Source organism: Notechis scutatus, chromosome 12, assembly GCF_049901735.1.
Source record: "Notechis scutatus isolate UNSWTSFEM ecotype Mainland chromosome 12, rNotScu1.2, whole genome shotgun sequence".
Lineage (NCBI taxonomy): Eukaryota > Metazoa > Chordata > Lepidosauria > Squamata > Elapidae > Notechis > Notechis scutatus.
The window spans coordinates 7,285,254-7,306,548 of record NC_142020.1 but is presented as its reverse complement, the minus strand read 5'-3'; the positions used below and the strand labels follow the sequence as shown (position 1 = coordinate 7,306,548).

At 42.8% G+C, this 21,295-nt stretch overlaps 1 protein-coding gene across 5 annotated transcripts in view; it reads left to right on the top strand.

Moving 5' to 3' along the window:
- Positions 1-21,295, top strand: part of WDR90 (WD repeat domain 90) — a 62,104-nt gene that overhangs the window by 26,681 nt on the left and 14,128 nt on the right. For 4 of the 5 annotated variants that reach the window (XR_015750856.1, XM_087973161.1, XM_087973158.1 and 1 more), the window contains 15 exons: positions 826-1,061; positions 2,017-2,156; positions 3,984-4,114; positions 5,878-6,008; positions 7,843-8,004; positions 8,721-8,849; positions 10,130-10,263; positions 10,364-10,401; positions 11,087-11,218; positions 12,428-12,613; positions 14,037-14,137; positions 14,957-15,056; positions 15,895-16,016; positions 17,758-17,917; positions 20,437-20,627. Coding sequence is in view for 4 of the 5 variants with exons in the window: in XM_087973161.1 (XP_087829287.1) it covers positions 826-1,061; positions 2,017-2,156; positions 3,984-4,114; positions 5,878-6,008; positions 7,843-8,004; positions 8,721-8,849; positions 10,130-10,263; positions 10,364-10,401; positions 11,087-11,218; positions 12,428-12,613; positions 14,037-14,137; positions 14,957-15,056; positions 15,895-16,016; positions 17,758-17,917; positions 20,437-20,627 (2,093 nt within the window). In the remaining variant the exon portion in view is untranslated. The remainder of the gene's footprint in view (positions 1-825; positions 1,062-2,016; positions 2,157-3,983; positions 4,115-5,877; positions 6,009-7,842; positions 8,005-8,720; positions 8,850-10,129; positions 10,264-10,363; positions 10,402-11,086; positions 11,219-12,427; positions 12,614-14,036; positions 14,138-14,956; positions 15,057-15,894; positions 16,017-17,757; positions 17,918-20,436; positions 20,628-21,295) is intronic. The other variant, XM_087973159.1, reaches the window with a different exon arrangement.

Here is a 21,295-nt window from a genome sequence, read left to right as displayed (position 1 = left end):
TTTCTGAGCAGTTTCTTTTATTGGTCCTTACCTATGCACAGAAATCTTGCCAAACTAAAGTAACTATTTCAAGTGTCCTCTTTCCGTTAAGTATTCAAAGTGGACAATGATTAATGTGTGTGTGTGTGTGTGTATGTGAGGGTTCCAAGTAATAATTCCATATCATGCAAAACTCCAAAGCAGGTAGATTCCTCAAAAAATAGGTTTATTGGCAATATCATATTGGCACAGATCTAGTGAAAACCGACACTAAAGACTTCCACGGTTTTCACCTAATTAAAAATTTTTCCCACTTTCCCAAAACAATCACATGGTCCAATCAAGGTGCAGTCTGGCTGCCAGGTGACATCACTCTGTCTTCCTCCGACCAAGAGAAAATATTTTTGTTTTGGCTACAAAATCCCAGCTATCTCAAACCCCACCTAAGCTCCAGTGTGGCAACACAGAAACTGTCAAAAATGGCTTCGGTCAGGTTCGCTTCAGGGTTGATAATATATATGCATGTATATATGTAGCATGTGTATATATGTGTTATGTGTGGGTATGAGTAGATAAGTACTTTCTTTTGAGAGCAGGGAACAGGATCTCATTTTTAATATGTTCCAGTGCGCTCACAGTAAAAAACGACAATAAAAGTTGTCTTTTCTTATCTTGTCCTATCCTGTCCTACCTTACCTTACCTTTCCCCATCATCTTATCCCATCCCACCTCATCTCACCTTATCTCATTTGCATCATCACCAAGAAACTCCAGATGTCTCACTGTCCAGTGAATCTAACCATGTCACCTGAATAGCGGACTAAGCTGGCATAATCTTTCTTCCAGAGCACAACAATCCAGTGAGTTCGGTTCGAATCAGCCCAGACAACCTGAAGGTTTTGTGCACCACTGCCACCGGGAACGTGGGCTGCCTGGACATCCAGTCGAGGAATTACTGCACGATTATGCGATCCCACGTGGGCACGGTCTTGGCGTTTTCAGTGGACAGTTCCCAGAAACAGCTGGCGACGGTGTCCGAAGACAATACCATTCGCATCTGGAATGTCGAATCTATGCAGCAGGTGATTTCGGAACTTTGTTCAGCAGAACACACACACACACACACACAGAGAAACATATATACTCATTTGTGGCACCTTAACAATTTAACATTATTATAACAGTAGATGCTTATACCTTTCTGGAAGTTAGAATAGAATAGAATAGAATAGAATAGAATAGAATAGAATAGAATAGAATAGAATAGAATAGCAGAGCTGGAAGGTCTTCTAGTTCAACCCCCTACTTAGCCAGGAAACACTCTATCATTTCAGGCAAATGGTTATCCAGGATCTTAAAAACTTCCAGTGTTGGAGCATTCACAACTTCTGAAGGCGAGCTGTTCCACTGATTCATTGTTCTGACTGTCAGGAAATTCCTCCTTAGTTCTAGGTTGCTTCTCTCCTTGATTAGTTTCCACCCATTGCTTCTTGGCCTGCCCTCATGAGGATTGTTTAAGTCCAACACCCACTATTTTGCATAGGGGCCATTAAACGAACATCACAGTCATTAAGCAAATCAGTGTATTCCTATGGGCAATTTTTGCCGGAAACCGTCCCCAACTGTACATCGGGACCACAAGACCACATGAAACACTGGAATCAGCTATCAAATGCCCAAAATGTGACTTTCTCTTCTTTGTGGCAGCCCCTGAGATATTGGAAGACTGCTATCATGTCATCCCTAATCCTTCTTTTCCTCAAACTAGCCATGCCCAGTTCCCGTAACCATTCTTCATATGTTTTAGCCTCCAGTCCACTAATCATGTTTGTTGCTCCTCTCTGCACTCTTTCTAGAGTCTCAACATCTTTTTTACATCATGGTGACCCAAACTGGATGCAGTAATTCCTTATTTGTGAGACCTTGTGAGATTCCTTATTTGTGAGGCCTTGGTCTGAGACGCAAGACTTCACACCTGGATCATTTCCTTCTGCTGCCTCCTGTCTCACCTGGATACCACTCTATATCCCCTTACAGCTTTATGAATTCACGGCCTCCGATGAAATCCCGTGCGCTGTGGCTTTTCATCCCTCGCAGCCTATTTTTGCTTGCGGCTTTGACACTGGCGTGGTCAGGACCATCAGCTTGGCTGCCTCAAGACTACTAGAAGAACACAAGTAAAGCCTTTGTGTAGTTTCATAGTTAGGTTTTGAACGTTTTGCATGCTTGGAAGAGGAGGGGGAGAGTTGTTTGAAAGGGAATATTTATTCGGAAGAGGGAAAAAAAATGAAGTAAATACTGATATTAGCCTATAACGCAGTAAAGAAAAACAACAAAACAAATGTACTTATTTCACTTAGCAATATTTGGGGTGATATGTCAAATGTTAAGTCCAGGTGATCATTAGTGACCCCACCTGGGACTGACAATTTGGTCATTAAGTGAAGTGGTTGCTAGGTGAAACTCTAATCATGCTTATAATCTCATTTCAGCTTTCGCTTGTTTACAGACCTGGGAAGGCTGTAAACATGAGCAGTGGTTGCAAAGTTGTTTCTTTATCACTGTCGTAACTTGAAACAGTCACTAAACAAGGACTACCTGTATCACAACATTTCTGTTTCTGAATTATCTATTTATATATACAACATTCAACATGACACCCAGCTCAAAGATTCTGGGCAGCATCCCAAATCATTATACAAAAATAGAAAAGAAAAATAGCCCATACTACTAGAGAAAACTAAAATAATTATACAGTGATTAACATTAAACTGTACTATGTGTCAACAATGGGGAGAATGTTACTCATCCTGACCCAGATGCCTGGAGAAAGAGACACATTTTTTTATTGCCTTTCCATTGGCAGATGCTTTCCTTTTTACAACAAATAACTCAGTGAGCATCACACAATTCTTAAAAAATATACTATAATGCAAAAGTAAACTCTAAAAATATACTATAGTGGACTTGGAATGGGGGGGGCATGGGGAGGAGATGCTGATTCAAATCCTGCTTGATTAAATAACTTCCTGGGTGAGTTTGAACAAGTTGCTCTCTGATAAATAGAGATAGTCCTCTACTTATGACCACAATGGAGCCCCAAATTTCTGTTGTTGACTGAGACATTTGTTAAGTGAGTTTTGTCCCATTTTATGATTTTTCTTGCCACCGTTATGTGAATCGCTACAGTTGATAAGTGAGTAACCAGGTTGTTCAGTGAATCTGGCCTCCCCATTGGCTTTGCTTGTCAGAAAGTCCTGCAAAAGGGGATCATGTGACTTTGGGACACACAGCAAAGGGGAAGAATATGAAGAGTCTGGAATTTGGATCACATGATCAACGGGATGCTACAAAGGTCATAACTGTGAAAAACGCTCACAAGTCACTTTTTTCAGTGCCGTTGTAACTTTGGCCACAAAACTGTTGTAAGTTGAGGACGGCTTGAAACTGCAGGATTGTTATGGGCTTAAAATGAAGGGAGACAAACCCAAATGCCTTGCGCTGGAGGGGTATAAAGGCAGCTGTCAGGATTCCAGCAGTTACCCCCATTTAAATCATGGGTCTCGAGTCAAACTTCCAAAATTTCAAAAAGGATTTATTGGGAATTAAACTGTCTGGCATTCTGACAACTAGCCGACTCCGAGACACATAATTCATTATCACCCTTGACCCTGGTTTTCCCCCGCCCCCTGGGTGTATCATAATTCATATTCTCCAATGGGACACATCCATAGCCAACAGTCATCAATCATGTTCTCCAGTTACAATTTTGCGCGGCAGAAACTTCAGTCACCTAGAAACAATCTTTGACAACATTTATGGAATGCAGTTTCGGTTTGCAAGCGGCTGGACTGCTCACCCCCTCCCCCCTTTCTGTTGGCAACTCTAAAAAGACCATAGAGATATTTTATGAGTTGACAGCAATGGTTTTTGTCATCCGCTGGTTTCATTCTTCACGTTCATACCTCATTTTGCCTTTTTGTTTCGGGCCGACTATCGGACAGGCAGCACCGAGGACTGATCACAGGTCTGACCTTCTCTCCAGACGGCCATTTCATGTACAGTTCCTGCACACATGGGACGCTGAGTCTTTATAACTGTGCCGTCCAGAAAAGTCACACTGTCCGAGTGTTAGGTAAGTGTCCTGCTCTACCTAAAGGTGAGTCTTTACTATAGGTCAGTGGTCGCCAACTGGTGGGCCGGGGAGCACTGGTGGGCCGCAAGATCATTTTGGTGGTCTGCAGAGAAATGTCACCCTCCCCAAAGCACTCCCCCCAAAGCAAATAATCCAGGCTGCGCAGGAACAGAAGGCTGCACCACCCACATGGCCCGTGGGAACACAAGGCTTGCACCGCTTGCATTAAGAACAACATGAAGTAGTGAGGGGAGGGGGGAAAGGGCGGAGGGGGGAGCTTGCCCCACTCACCCCACGTGCCTGGCCTGGCCACTGGGCTGCTTCTTTCCACTTCTTTCTTCGTCTGCTTTTGGGTGCACGCAAGGAAAGCAGCAAAAGTCTTTCTTTCTCTCCCCCAAACTCTGCCAGAAATGAGTCTTTGGGACCCTGCAAGGCCTCCTCCTCCTCCAAGAGGCTGCGCCGGCAAAGACCCATTTCTGGCGGATTTTGGGGGAGAGAAAGAAAGCTCCGGAGTGACCAAAGGGCCAGTCTTTTTACTACTGCAGCTCTGGAATATGGGACCGACTTTCCCGCCACCGTCAGTCAAAATTCATATTAGTGCTCCACAGGATTTAAAATTATGAGTTTGGTGGTCCTTGAGGTCCAAAAGGTTAGCTACCCCTGCTATAGGTGTTCCTCAACTTACAACAAGTCCCCCGCAACGGCCATTCAAAGTTGCAATGGTAGCCCTTACAAAGCCACTTGAGTTCTGGAGTTCCAACATTTGCACTCATCCCCACAGTCACGTGACTACATTTTGGGCATTTGGGCTCCAGCTCATAGGTGATGGCTGATTCCAGTGTTCCATGCGGTCTTGTGACTGTGATTTATGGTTTGGGACAGTTTCCGGCAAAAAGCACCCATGGGAATACATTGATTTGCTTAATGACTGTGATGTTTGTTTAATGGCCGCTATGCAAAATAATGGGCGCTGGACTTAACAACCCTCATGAGGGCAGGACAAGAAGCAATGGGTGGAAACTAATCAAGGAGAGAAACAACCTAGAACTAAGGAGAAATTTCTTGACAGTCAGAACAATGAATCAGTGGAACATAAGTTGTGAATGCTCCAACACTGGAAGTTTTTAAGAAGAGATTGGATAATCATTTGTCTGAAGTGGTGTAGGGTTCCTGCTGAGCAAGGGGCTGGACTAGAAGACCTCCAAGGTCCCTTCCAACTCTTATTCTAAATCAGGGGTCTTCAGACTTGGCAACTTTAAGACGTGTGGACTTCAATTCCCAGAATTCCTCCTCCAGTCATGTTAGCTCAGGAATTCTGGGAGTTGAAGTCCACAAGTCTTAAAACTTGCCAAGTTTGAAGACCCTTGCTCTAAATCAGGAGTCCCCAACCGCCGGTCCGCGGACCGGTGCCGGGCAGCGGAACAAGCCTTACCGGGCCGCTGGTTGCTGGCGCCGCCATCTTTTTGGTAAAAAAGCAATTTTTCGTCAAAAAGATGGCGGCGCCAGCGCTTCGGTGAGCTTTTCCGGGTAGAAAGCCATTTCTACCCGAAAAAGCTCACCAAAGCGCTGGCGCCTTTTTGACGAAAAATCACTTCGATGACATCACCGGAAGTGATTTTCGTCAAAAGATGGCGGCGCCCAGCTGACGCCGGAACCAGGCCGCGGCGCCAGCTGACGCCGGAACCGGGCGCGGCGTCGAAAAGGTTGGGGATCCCTGCTCTAAATGACTTACCACAGAAATTGATTCTCCCACTCTCATTCAGCTAATGTGGTGTCCCAAGACGCTGACCATGGTCCTGACGCTTTGTCCGTCAGTTGCGACGGACGTCTCTTGGCCTTTGTGGGGCCTTCCAAATACATCGTCACCCTCATGGACGCCCATACTCTGGATGAGGTAACTATTCCCTGTATCTCAAAAGCCGGTGGAATTTCTCACTCATATAATTTTAGTGAAACCATGTGAAACTCTGGAGTCATTGGGTATGAGTTAGGCAGCTATATAAACTTGTTTAATAAACAATAAAGTAAGTAAAATAATCGATAAACACATGGCCTTTTTTTTTTTTTGTTAAGCAATAAGAATATGTGCAGTGAGTTTCCTGCTGCTGAGGAGAAACCAAGAAACATGGTCTCTTGTAGATATAGCAAATAACTGTACCAGATAAGTATATTAATTATTTTCTATCTACAGGAGACCGTGGTTGTTTGTTTCATTTATTCTGGAAAAATATTTCTGCAGCATGATTTTCTACGTATCTACAGTATTTATCTCCATCCATCCACCTATTATGCAACCACCAAATTGCAGGCAGCCAGCAGGCAGCAGAAATAGCCTGCAGTACTGCATTCTAACCACTGCAGCTCTTTAACATTTTTTTTAAACAAGTTTTATTCAGTTTTCCATATTTTAACGTCTCTTTTTAGTGAACAGCATGATTACAGGTTTCACATATACATACAAATATGACCATGATTACGTATTCAATTTTTATATCCAATTCCTTATCTTAACAGTGCTTTTATACATTTTCTGTTTTATTGTATTATTCCAAATATTTATCTCATTATTTAATTCACTTATGATAACTTTATAACCATTATACTTTAGTACTTTTAACTGTCATATTTGTATATTTCATCTTAAATCCTAATTAAAAAAAAGACACTTCTTCTATAAATTGGTTCCCCCCCCCCCGAAATCTCAGTATAAGTGCACCACCTCTAAGTTATAAATTCATTTATTTTCACCCCCTTTTAAATCTCGTTAAAACATTTAACATTATTACCTAAAACATTAAACTTAATAATCCCTTTAAAACTACATAGCATATATAAGTCAGATTCTGCATGATTTTTCTGCTTTTAAATTTCATTAAATTCCCCCCACCCCCAAAAAGGACATATTAATCTACTCAATTCAAACAGTAGAACAATCCTAAGCCCTAAAGTTAATTCCATTTCAGCTCTCCTCCTATATCATTTCATTTATTTCCATATATTTAATACACAGGTTCCATTAATTATTCCATCCATATTTAAACCAAAAAAAGCCAACATTCCAATCTGAAAATAAACGCATTTTATACAATTGATATTGCATTAATATAACACTATCCAGTGGAATTCAATATAGTTGCTGCCCTGGGATAGAAGCTGTTTTTCAGCCTATTTGTCCTTGTTTTTATTATCCTGTACAGTCTGCCAGATGGTAATAGTTCAAAAAAGGGTGCCCAGGATGAGATGGAACTTTGCGAATGTTTTGAACTTTCTAAGTAATAACTAAATAATTAAGTATATTAATTATTTGTTATCTACGTGAGACTATGATTGTTTGTTTCATTTATTCTGGAAAATTATTTCTATAGCATGATTTTCTAGGTATCTTATCTATCTCCATCCATCCACGTATTATACAACCGCTAAATTGCAGGCAGCAGAAGTAGCTTCAGCTACTTAACATTAATGTTTTTTTAAATGTTTTTTATTTATTTTAACAACAAACATTGACAAATACAAACATGAAACATCATATAAAACCATCTTTCCATTGTACAGTGTGTCTGTTGGTGCATATCTTTTGTGCACAATATCAACAGTCTTTCCCTTCTAAATTTAGATTAAAATTTATATTATATAGATCAACTATGCATATTATATTATATTATTGTTAACTCCTTACGGCTCTTTAACATTAATGTTAATGTTAAATCCTTATTTATGCATGTCAGCTACTAAGAATCGACGTGAGCATTCTGGATCTGGACAGCACGGCCCTGGATGTTGCATTGAGACTTTGCTTCGCCCCTTTTCCTCTCGGCCCTCTTTTGGTGTCAACCTCCTCCCAGAAAATCCTAGTGCTGGATGCCAAGTCTGGACGCTTAATCCGAGTGGTAGGAGATCTACAATTTTTGTTTCCCTTTCAGAGGTGGGAACTTCCTTCTGATTGCCATATTTTTCTGTTTACCCATTTCTTGTGAGGAAAATCCCACAAGTTCTGTGGATCTAAAATTGCTGAATTATTACTAAATAAAAGTAGTCATCAATAGTTCGATTAGTGGCCGTTTTGACATTACAACAGCACTGGGGGGAAAAGTGACTTATGACCGTTTCCCACACTTATGACCGTTGCAGCATCCCCATGATTCACATGACCAAAATCCGGACACTTAGCAACAAACTTGCATTTATGATGGTTGCAGTGTCCTGGGATCACATGATCCCCTTTTGCGACCTTCTCGCAGGCAAAATCAATGGGGAAGCCAGATTCACTTAACAACCATGTGACTAACTTAACAACTACAGTGTTTCAATTAACAACTGTGGAAAGGAAGGTCGTACCATGGCGCAAAACTCACTTAATTGTCTCGCTTAGCAACAGAAATTTTGGGCTCAGTTGTGACCGTTAAGTTGAGGACTACCTGGGTTGATGCTTGCCTGGGTGGTTTTGAAGATTTTAAATTGATGTACTGACCGACACCAGAAGAGATGAGCTGAAGCTGTAAACTGCACAGGGTACAGGAATGTGCTGTGGGTTTTGCTGCCTAAATGGAAGGCCTTCGGCTCCAGAAGGGGATCCAATGTTAGCAGTGATCTCTATCGATTGCAGGTCCCTCAAGTTCACAGACAGTCCTGTTCTTCTCTAACGCTGAGTCCCGATGGCCGGTATGTTCTCACAGCCGGTGATAGAACTATCAAAGTGTGGGATTATGAAATGAGATTTGATGTCAGCTGCCAGGTAAGTAAGTCGGGGCAATCTTAGATTTCTCTTCTTTCCTCCTCATTACTTATGAATGATTACTTGATAGGCATATTAAAATAATACAACATTCAGTTGAACAATGTTAATAGAAATGGACTAGAATGGAACCAATGAGACCGAAAAGTATGTGTGTGAGTGTGTTTGTGTGGGTGAGTGTGGGTGAGAGAGAGAGAGAGAGAGAGAGAGAGAGAGAGAGAGAGAGAAAGATAGATAGATAGATAGATAGATAGATAGATAGATAGATAGATAGATTGTAGATAGATGATAGATGATAGATAGGTGGTAGATAGATGATAGATTAATAGATGATAGTGTGTGTCTGAGAGAGATTAATATCTAATAGATGATAGGTAGGTAGGTAGGTAGGTAGGTAGATAGATAGATAGATAGATAGATTGATTGTAGATAGATGGTAGATAGGTGGTAGATAGATGATAGATTAATAGATGATAGTGTGTGTGTGAGAGAGATTAATATCTAATAGATGATAGGTAGGTAGATAGATAGATAGATAGATAGATAGATAGATAGATAGATAGATAGATAGATAGATAGATAGATAGATATGGGGTAGATAGATATGGGGTAGAATAAGTTATCCGCTATATGACTCTAAATATTTAAGGTTTAGATAAATATTTGCTGCTTTTAACTTCTAATCAATGCCTCGAAGCGGCATAGTGACCTAGAGGTGGAGGTGTCACCTCACAATCAGGAGGCTGTCAGTTCGATCCTAGATAGCGGCAGATATTTCTTTCTCTGGGCACAATGAGAAAATATCTGCTGCAAACTCCACATAGGCGCCTGGAAGGGCATCCGGCCTGTAAAGGCTCAGCTCCATTCAGTTGCCCCGACTTCATCCTAATGCAAGGGATCTACAGGGTCATTAAAAGAAAATAAATAAATAATGCTTCTGGGTCGTTTGCATCTTAAGTTAAAAACTACTTCCCTTATTGGGTAAAAACAGTTATACCTAAACTGAGAATTGCTAGCGCCAAAATCAAGAGAAGAAGCATCCTTCATAAAATATTCTTGCCAGTCCAGAAGGTGAGCCGGATCATATGCTAAAATGAAAATTGTGTTCTGAAGGCTAAGGGTCCAAGTTTCTCCTTAAAGCCGCAGACAGGATGAGGTTATGAGCTGAAATGTCAAATAATACCATGATCCTTCCTGTAGTAGTAAACCCTAAAATGAAATGAAATGAAATGAAAGCTCTGAAGGAGAAAGTTGTCTTCCGCTGTTTTTTCACCTCCCAGGTGTTCATCGGTCACTCTGAACCAATACAGCAGGTGAGGTTCACTGCTGACCAAAAGCAGGTCTTCAGCGTTGGAGACGCCATCTTCCTTTGGGATTTCCTAGGTGTCTTTGCAGAGGAATCCTTCAGGGATGAGTAAGTGTTTCCTCATTAACACCTTGAAGATATTTTTTTTGAACCCGTCTCTAGATTTGAATCTTGTCATCTTATTTGAACTCTTGTGTTCTGATTGCAGGACCGATTCTCCTGGGCCCTTAGTGGTTCTTCAAGTTGGTAAGTTGGCATTTGCTTTTGAGTAACACAGCTGGTGTTGCACCTTCCACAGCAAGCCTACAAGATGTGAGGTTGATATTTATTAGTTCGGAATGGGGCAACTCTCTGCAGGACAATTCAATAAATACAAACATCAAATGAATTTCAACGGAACCATGGCCAATAAAATAAAGAAAGTCAATTCAGCAATATAAGAGTTACTTGCACCATTAACATATACTCTGGGAACTGTTAGGAAGGAGGCATCTTAACTTTCTTCCTCCCAACCAAACTATATCAGGGTGTCCAACCTTAACAACTTTAAGAACTGTGGACTTCAATTCTCGGGCTGGCTGAGGAATTCTGGGAGTTGAAGTCCACGAGTCATAAAGTTGCCAAGGTTGGACACCCCTGCTGCTGTTCTCAATTGCACTCCCTCTGTCCTGGCAATCCGCCTAATGTTCCATAGTAGAAAGAGAGAGAGATGACATTAGATCTGAACAAAACTGTGTGTCAAAAGATATTGGGAACATATATCTCCATCTCTTCCCCTGTTCCTGGTGCAATCTTTGCAACGAAATTATAAAGCTGGTTTTGGGTGAGAGTGGATATTTGGCACAAAGTTACACAGAGCCAGAGTGAAGATCTGAACCTGGACATCTGAAGCCTAACCCACCCTCCTATGTTGCCTCTTGTTTGTTCCCAGACCCTAATTTGGAGAAGGTACAAAACTCACCTCCTGGCTCCAGTGATGCCCCCCGCCAGCTGGTTCCTTTGCCTACCGTGGTGTCTCCTCCATGTCTGGATCTCAGCGCTCTCCACCGACTGGTGGAGCAGGGTGAGCAAAGAGAATTCATCACCATAGGAACCAATCAGGACTTCTCTATACTACAGGCAACTTAATGCCCCTCCTGGTTGCCCCATCACCTGCCTTTCCAGAGACGTTTGATCAAAGCACAGTGGTCTTGTCTTTTCATTAAAGATGATACCAGTTATCCCATAAGATAAAGGTAAAGGTTCCCCTCGCGCATACATGCTAGTAGTTTCCAGCTCTAGGGGGCAGTGCTCATCTCTGTTACAAAGCCGAAGAAGAGCCAGCGCTGTCCGAAGACATCTCTGTGGTCAGGTGGCCGGCAGGACTAATTGCCAAAGACGCATGGAACGCTCTTACCTTCCCACCAAAATGGCCCCTATTTTTCTACTTGCATTTTTACATGCTTTCGAACTGCTAGGTTGGCAGAAGCTGGGACAAGTAACGGGAGCTCACTCCGTTACACGGTGCTAGGGATTCGAACTGCCGACCTTTCTGATTGACAAGCTCAGCATCTTGGCCACTGAGCCACCCCGTCCCTATCCCATAAGATAGGCCCTAACTATGTATCTAACCAGCTGGAAAGGAGAGAGGAGATAATTGGTCCATTGGAATTTGGGAGGTTAATTATATTCAAATAAATAATCCATGGAAAATAAATAAAGATCGCTCCTTTCTTTTTTTGACAGTTTTCTGTCTTGGTCCCCAATCTCATTTCCTTCTGCACGAAACAGGGATTCTGACCAGGGTGTAATTCTCAGAAAGTGCCTGTGAGAATTTGACTATACATTTCTCTGTTTATGGGATTGCCAGCATAATGCTGTATATCTACCACAACCTCTGGAGAGGTTGTCCTCTTGTCCTGAATTCCTTTTCCAAGACAGCAACCAAGATCCTCTTGAAGATTGTCTCTGCAGTGGGAAAATATATGAATTAGGCAGCTCCTAAATGGGTTTCATTCTTTTATTTCTCTTATCTTCTAAAACAACGTCTTTCAATCTCAAGAATTTCAAAAGAGGTGGACTTCAACTCTCCATGGTGGCTGGGAATTCTGGGAGTTGAAATCCACCCATCCTTAAAATTCCTGAGGTTGAGAATGAAGAAGTTATTCATTCAGTCATATCTGACTCTTGGTGATTCTATGAGCCAGGTTTCTCCACGTCTTCCGGTTGTTCTAAAAGTGTATGGAGCCAGTTGCTTCCTTTCTGTCATTTTCCTCTCCTTTCTCTCTTCCAGACACTTGGTCTGACTCTGAAGAAGAAAGAGAAGCCTGCTTGAAAGGAAAGAATGAGGAAGCTGTTAATGGGACTGCTGGTCACTCAGTTCTTGTGCTGAATGACATTATCCAACATGAAGGGCCTCTGCCTGTGAAACCTGACCTCACTCCAATTTGTTCAAGCCCTCACAGTCCTGCAGGAAGTGGTAAGTTGACATATCCTGGTCAACTTTTAAAAGATTCCACATTTTAAGGGAAGAAAGGTGAATAGGTTCAGAGTCTCCTTGAACTGTGAGATGAATACCGAATAAATTTGATTGTAATAGTTGAACACCATCAGCATTGACAAAATCACCACCGGTCAATTGCAAAAAGCAATCTTACTCAGAACAACTTATATCCTGTGACCTTTAACCAGGAATGGGATTCTACCTGGTCGGACCGGTTCTATAGAACCTGTTGTTACGATTCTGCACAGTTTGGAGAGCTGGAAAATTGTGCCACTGGCTGGCCCCACCCCTCCCTGCCCTACCCACTCACTTCTTACTTACGCTCCTAATTTTTTGGTAAGTTGCTATTTTTTCTTTTTTTCCCCCGACCATCAGCTGTTCCGACTATCAGCTATGCCCGGAGATTTAGATTAGCTAGAAAACAGGAAATCGTTTGGATTTCTTGCTTTCTAGCTAATCTAAAACAGAGCTGAGCCTTCCTTAGGTCTGAAGCTTCTATTTTTCAGTGCAGACTCAGGTAGCAGATTGCAGAAAGAGTGAATCTGTGATTCTGGGAGCAACTCAATCTGCCTGCCTTCTTTGCCTGATTTTGGGTAAAAGTTGCTCTTTTTTATAAAAAAAAAATCAATATTTACACAATATTTACAATTGATGTAAATTCAAAAAATTCAATATTTACATACAAGCCATGCCTAGCCAGTCATGTGACCACCAAGCCACGCCTAGTCAGCAAGCCATACCCACCCAGTCACATGACATCAAGCCACACCCACAAATTAGGCCATGCCCACAGAACCGGTTGTTAAGAAATTTGAATCCCACCCCTGCCTTTAACATCATCCAGCGTCCAGATCTGCCTACTACCCCAGGTCCTCGGGAAAGGACTTGGTAGGTAGACAAAAATGCCAAATCCAGTCTGAGTGTGCAACAAAAACGAATGGCCAGCTCAGTGACATCGTGATGAATGGTTTCCAGCAGTGACGAGCAGAAAATGTGATTAGATATTTGTTCTTTCTTTCCTTTAAAAAAAAAAAAAATTAAGCAATTAAAAAAAAGGATAAATGAAAAGAGGAGAAAAATTATAGAAAGATAAAACATGAAACGAATAAGCAGGGTATCTACAAATACCATGGAATTGGGTTAGAATTTTGAATATATATAACTAACTGCTTTTAAACACCTGGACATACCATTTTATAAAGGACAGGGTCACTCCAGGCAGTTCATAAATATCAGTGGCAGAAGTTAGCACAGTATGAATTGTAAAGTAAGATTCAAAGTTACAGTACGTTCTATCCCAAGATACTAACAAAATCTTTGGATTTAAGTGATCTTTTTAGAGCTAGAATATTAAAATGTTAAGACAAACTCAGCATGTTTGCTTTTTCTCATGTACTAGACAGAGGAAAAGAAACAAAAGGGTCGTTACCCCAAAATATCATCCGGCCAGACTGCTACCGGCACTTCATACCCCGTTTCAAATCTTCTGCACCTTCCAAGGTGAGACCCAGTTTGACAATCTGGGGAGAGAAGGTTGTCAGTTGTTCAGTGATGATTTATTGTAGAGGTCTCCAAACTTGGCAACTTTAAGACTTGTGGCCTTCAACTGGCCGGAGAATTCTGGGAGTTGAAGTCCACAAGTCTTAAAGTTGCCAAGTTTGGGGACCCCTGATTTATCGTATAAAACTAATTTGCTGGGTTCATTTGCTCAGCTGTCAGTCCTGGTTTACAAACCTTAAAAGGCTGGGTAAGGCAAAAATTTGGTGTTATTAACCCACTCCGAGAAATGTTGATCAATGGCTTAGCTATTCTGCAATCATTTTTCTCGGGAAAATAACTGTAAATTAATTTAACAAGCAGTGCTCACTTGTCTACTGATGCGTAGAGTACAAGTTATCCTCTACTTACAACAGTTCACCTAGTGACTGTTCAAAGTTACAACGGCAATGAAAAAAGTGACTGATGACCACTTGTCACACTTTAAAACGATTGCGTCATCCTCACGGTCATGTGATCGAATTTTGGACGCTTGGCAACTGGCTCAAATTTATGACAGTTGCAGTGTCCTGGAGCCCTGTGATCCTCCTTTGCGACCTTCTGACAAACAAAGTCAATGGGGAAGCCAGATTCACTTAACGACTGTGTTAATAACTAAACAACTACAGTGATTCACTTAATAAGCTCTGGCACGAAAGGCCGTAAAATGGGGCAAAACTCACTGAACAAACGTCTGACTTAGCAACAGAAATTTCTGGCTAAGTCATAAGCTGAGGACTACCTGTATAGCAATTTATACTGGGCTCGTGTTTGGCTTTTCAGGTCTTTTCTTCTCCAACTGCTAACGAGGCTCTGAAGCTGAAAGCTGTGATTGGCTACAATGGGAACGCCCGAGGGAACATGGTGTGGAACCCTGACACAGGTACAGCCGTCAAATAACATCAAAGATTTTATTCCCTTCATTTACCAAGCCCTCAATGGAACAATGGCAGCCTTTGGAATCTTTTGAAAGGCTTTCTAAGTCTCTCTGGCAGCTGAATCAGATGAAGAGGCGGCATGAGAATCAGGGCCAGCATCAGAGCAATATGAGAGCTCTGAGAGTGAAGAGGGAATGGAGCTGTCAGAGATAGAGGCAGAGGCGGAGCCTGGGCTGTCCATCAGCCTTCAGATGGAGAGTCAACAGCGTCCACATCGAGGTGGCTGATGAGGAAGAGGAGGAACAGCTGGGTCCAGTGCCTGACCTGCGGCTGTGCAGAAGGCAGAGGGGAGGAGAGCAGTGGAAATCTACAGGCCGGTCCTTGGGACGGAAGAGCCACCGCTGCTAGCGAAGCCCCACCCCTAGCTCTGGGAATAAAAGGCAGGGGGCAGAGATGAATAGGTGTGGCAGACAACTATTCATTTCCCTGCCAGACAGACTTGTTTGCCTGCTTTCTGCTGGGGCTGCTGGCACTCCTAATTAAGAAAACTCAGAAGGCAGAGGGGAGGAGAGCAGTGGAAATCCATGGGCCGGTCCTCGGGATGGAAGAGCCACCACTGCTAGCCCCACCCCTAGCTCTGGGGATAAAAGGCAGGGGGTGGAGATGAATAGGTAGTTAACTACAGTGGGTTTGTCATGTCTGGAAGCCGGGTCAGAACAATATCCTTCAGTCTAGCTGCATGTTTTAATCTGGGGGACATATACATCTTATCGGGGGAAGTGTGTGTGTGTGTGGGGGGGTGTGAGAGATTCTAGCTGTTATAGGTTATTCTCCCCCCGCCAGGTTTCTTCGCCTACAGCTGTGGTTGTGTGCTGATTGTGGAAGACTTGCACTCTGGATCCCAACAGCATTGGCTGGGTCACCCGGAGGAGATTTCAACCTTAGCTCTCAGTCATAATGCCCAGGTATGGTCATCCCACCATTTTCCCACAGAGAATTTTACTGGTATCACAAAATGTGTTGGTTGGATTGGACGAAATGGGAATTTATTGAAGCTCGCACAGGTTATGATCATTTTTGAACATAAGGTAATCCTTCCCTAACCACCATAATTGAGCCCAGAATAATGGTCGTAAGTTATAGCTGTCATTCAGTGGGGGGGTCTCCGTGCCTAATTTTATGAACTGCTTTGTGGCAGACATCAAGCAAACACTGTGGACATTAAGAGAATGCTGCAGTCATTACCAAATAACACCTAATCAGAGTTGGAAGGGACCTTGTAGATCATCTAGTCCAACCCCCCGCCCAAGCGGGAGACCCTACATCATTTCTGACAGATGGGAGTCCAATCTCTTCTTGAAAGCCTCCAGTGATGAAGCTTCCACAACTTCTGAAGGCAACTTCTGTTCCATCTTGGCTTGATTATTCTCACCGTCAAAAAGTTTCTCCTTATTTCCAGGTTGAATCTCTCCTTAATCAGTTTCCATCCATTATTCGTTGTCTGGCCTTCGGGTGCTTTTCGGGTGTTTCTTCGTTAAAGAAGTCCATTTTTCCAGTGGCCATTTTTTTTTTATCCCAGAAACTGGGAGTAAATACTGGAAACAGGCAAAAACTCAGCAAAAATTATGGTTGCTGCAAATGCTCATAAATGTGAGTAGGTTGCCAGGTTCCCAGAATGTGATCATGTGACTCATTTTTTTTTGTGTGTGTGTGTGTGTGTGACAGAACTCTTCTCTCACACACAAATAAGTATGCATACTATATAAATATCCAAAGTGCTTTTCATGTAAGTGGACATTGTTTGTTTTTTGCAATAGCCCACGCAGGAAACCTGCTTAATGATATGTAGACAGTATGAGTGGGAGAAAGCAATTTATTCTGAGCTGTTCCTAAAACTTAAGATATATTCTTCGGATTCTACTCTTGTTTTGAAACTTAACCAATTGGCACCACCTCTGTTAAAACCAGGCGTGGGCTTCAAAAAATTTGGCAGCCGGTTCTCTGCCCGGTTGCTGGGTGGGCGGTGGGCGTGGTGAGGGTGGCCTAGTTGACCTCCTGCACCCCGGTGGAGGGGGACTTTTTTGCCTTCCTCAGGCTCCAGAGACTTCCCTCAAGCCCCTGGAGGGTGAAAACCCCCCCCAGCCTTCAGAGGCTCTCTGGTGGCTGGAAACAGGCCCGTTTCCGGACTTCTGGAGCCTCCTGGAGACCCATTTTTCACTCTCCCTGAGCCTCAGTGCAGGCCCTGCACTAACTTGGGATCCTAAACGGGGCACATGGAGACTCCTGAGACGGGAGGGGAGGGTTGGGCGGGGTCAGCCAGTCATTGCAACTACCGATTCGACGAACCAGATATAAAATTAACATCCGGTTCACCCGAGCCTGTGTGAACTGGTGTGAACTGGTAGCAGCCCACCCCTGGTTAAAAAAAAATTGCTGTATCTTAATGTGTTTTAACCCTGCTGGAAATTGCCTGTGGGTTTTGTTTAACCACGAGACACATGGACAACACAGTCCTTTGCCTGAAGGTGGTTTTGAGCAGACTTAAAAACTCATTTTCTCCCCGTCTCTCTCTCTGTGGCTTTGAGTTGCCACTACTTCATTTTTTTTTATTATAGCCTAGTTGCATTTTCCTGTTTGTTAAACAGTTAAATCTCCTAGCTCTTTATACTGAGATCTCCCTGATGACATGGGTTGTTTCCTCTCTAGGTTCTGGCCTCGGCCTCTGCCCAAGGTGGGGGAGACCGGCGGTGTCAAATGTGCATCTGGAACGTACAAAATAGGACTTGTGAAAAAATCCTCTTTCATCACGAAAACCAAGTGCAAGCCATGGCATATTCTCAGGACGACCGCTTCCTTGTCACGCTAGGTTGGTATAGCCAAGGGGGATGAGAAGGTATCAAGCATTCCACGAGTGGAATCTCATGTCCAATTGTGGTGGGTGGGTGCATTTTTGTGGGCTTAGTTTGAACCAAGAAATGAAACTCGCTGTGGCATCCTAACTGGAAGCAAGATATTTCATTTAGCTCTGCATTTTTCCAAAAATTGCGAGTGAGGCCTTTAAATATGCAGCCTTTGGCTTTAAGATGTGTAAGTTTCATAGCAGGCTGGGGGATTCTATGAGTTGAACTCTACGCATCTTAAATCGAAAAGTGCTTTTCAAAGGGCAACTGGACTTTGCTTTTTTTCCCCCTTGAAAACATTTCACTTCTCATCCGAGAAGCTTTTTCAGTTCATCTTCAGTTTTCCTTCTTCAGAACTAAAGAAGCTTTTCAAAGAACATTTTCAAAGAACACCCCCCCCCCAAGAAAGTCCAGTTGCCTTTTGAAAAAGCACCTTTGGGACAAGGTGATTAAGAATCTCCAGAGACATTCACACATCTTAAAAGTTCCCGGGGCTGAGAAACACCGGGTTGGATTGAATAACTTTCTCATGTTTATTTTTCCGTGAGCGAATTTTAACATTCATGTTTTACGAATGAACGTTTAGGAATGTTTATAAGAGCTGTGCTGGTGCAGTGGTTAGAATGCAGCATTGCAGGCTAATTCTGCCCGCTGCCAGCAGTTCGATTCTCACCGGCTCAAGCTTGACTCAACCTTCCATCCTTCCGAGGTCAGTAAAATGAGGTCTGAAGATTGCTGGGAGCAATATGCTGATCCTGTAAACCATTTAGAGAAAGCTGTGAAATGTCTTTGAATATTAGCAGCTTGGGTTGGTAGTTATGTTGTTGGTTTGAGCTCCGAGCTTGGCAATTTGGTTGCAAATGTTTCATCCCCATTTGAGGAGACATCGTTGGTGCACTTTGGATTGTGCTTGTCTAGCCTTTAAATACCTTGCTGAGTCCTGATCTGATTTTGGGTTGTGTGGTCGATTGGCTGGCTTGTAGTTGCTGAGATATAATCCTTGGTTTTAAGTACTGACTGAGAGAGAGAAGTCTGCAAAGCACTGTGAAGCGGTATATAAGTCTTTTTAAAAAAATTTTTTATTGAATATAAACATTAAAAACATTAAATGTGATGGTCTTCTTTGACATACATTTCTGTCAATAAATTTTGCATTGAGAAAGATAAAGTAGTAATGTACAATTATATACATTTATATACGTGTAGACATTTAAACTTTGTAGTTGTTAAGTCTTTCTCATTAATCCTCAAATATGAGGTCCCTCATCTCTTCCCTATTTCACCTTAAATTCTTATGTCAATTTTATGAACCCCCTTTCATGTCCCTCCAGTAGTAAAATTTATTCCAAATTGTATGGTATTCTGATTTATCTTGATCTTTCAATTCTAATGTCAACCTATCCATTTTGGCGCATTGTAATATCTTATCAATCGTAACTTCCTCAGTTGCTTTCCAATTTTGGGTGAATATCATCCTTGCTGCCATAATTACATGTATAAGTAGATAGGTATCGACTTTGCTAAATTTCTCTTCCATTATTCCCAGTAAGAACATCTCTGATTTGTAACAAATATTTAGCCCCGTCATTCCCTCTAGCCATGTCCAAATTTTATGCCAGAACTCCTGAGATTTTTTACAGGACCACCATATATGATAGTAAATGCCCCATTCTTTCAAGCACTTGTTGTGGTTAGCCGGCAGCAGATGTGTACGGCTGAGGAGAGTGAGGACTCAGATGAGGGGCCAGGACCATTAGGGAGTGGACTGCTGCCTTCAGAGATTGTGGGGGCTGGCAGCAGCGACGAGGAGGTCCCCGAGGAGCCTGTGCCAAGTGCGCGTGTGTGCAGGATTGCTCACAGGAAAGCAGCTGCAGCAGCACGGGCGACTCGGGAGTAAGGCTGCAAGGTAATGGTCCTTCCTTCAAGAAGATAAAAGCTAGCTGTGAATCGGACGTTCTTTGTAGGAAGCAAAAACATTTTGAAACTCAGCCTCGTGGACATTGCAGTATCTTAAGTTGGTATTTGAAGACTCTTCTGTTGTTAAATATTTCTTATCTGTGATTCTTGGCAGCCTCGTACAGTTTTGGCGAGGTGTGTGCTTATGAAAGTTAACTAGTTTGCAGCAGCCCTTTAACTGGGCATTTGTAAAATCATTAAAAGGTTTCTGTTCCCTTTGGTTTGTGTTTGTGTTATTGGAAAAGGGGTTGGGTCAGAACAGCACTTCCAACAGTTGGGTGATTGGTTTCCATACATTTTAGCTAGCCTAGCTGGTGGGAGATGTCACCTTTAAAACATCTTGTACAAGTTTCTCTTGTATGATATAAGTCTTAAGTGCTCTTGCACTTAAGGTTATTTTGAATCCAAGAAAAGCAAAGTGTACCTAGATGCTAGGAAGAAGTCCAGGTTTATCAGGCATCAAAATTTCATAAATAAATCCACGTATGTGTATATAAAAACAGATTGGCATCCACTTCTCTGCCTGCAGGAGATTATGTAGACAGAGTCATTGCCTTGTGGAACTCCCAGACTTACAACCTCGTGTCCTCCACCCGTCTTGCTGAGCCTGTACACGACCTGGCCTTTAATCCCCTTTCCGTGGGACAGCTTGCCTGCGTGGGGAAGGGAGCTGTGACCTTCTGGCTGATGAAGCAACAGGGCTCGGACATCAGCCTCAAGGTAGGTATTCCCTCCCCAAAATACACTTGACATTTTGCCCAATTTTACAAGGAGTCCTCAACTTACGACAGTCACGGAGCCTGCTCGTAGCAGTTGTTAAGTTGTGACGGTTGCAAATCAGGTAAAGGCGAAACCCCTTTTTTGGTCGCACTTGTAAAGCGGTTGCTATGGTCATTAAAGCAAACTCTCTAGTTGTGAAGCCAACCAATGGTTCGCTGTGGGTGTGGTTTTGCCCCAAACTGTTCTGTTTCCACTGCTCCACCTCATAGCAGCGCCACTGGCACACCATGTGGCCTCCTGCCCCGCCGCGAGCAAGCAGATGTGGGCCTCCCATACATGGGAGAAAAAAAATGAGACAACCCCCTCAAAATAAGTCCTAGTGCATATTTTGGTGCCCAAAAGAACATAAGACCTAGTCTTATTTTTGGAGAAACATGGGAATGTGTGATGACCGGGGGCATGGCACAAAGACAACACAGTCAGATAATCAGTAGGAGTCCCTTTATTAGCTTCAACTTTGCCCACCCCCCCATGTCCTGGTTACCTTTTGGGCTCTCACAGAAACAGCCTTTGGCTGCAGAGAATCAAGTCCGAAACATGGTCAACAAAAACTGTAATTATAAATCCAATCAAGGCAAGATGAGGTAATTAGTCAGGCAGGTCAAGAG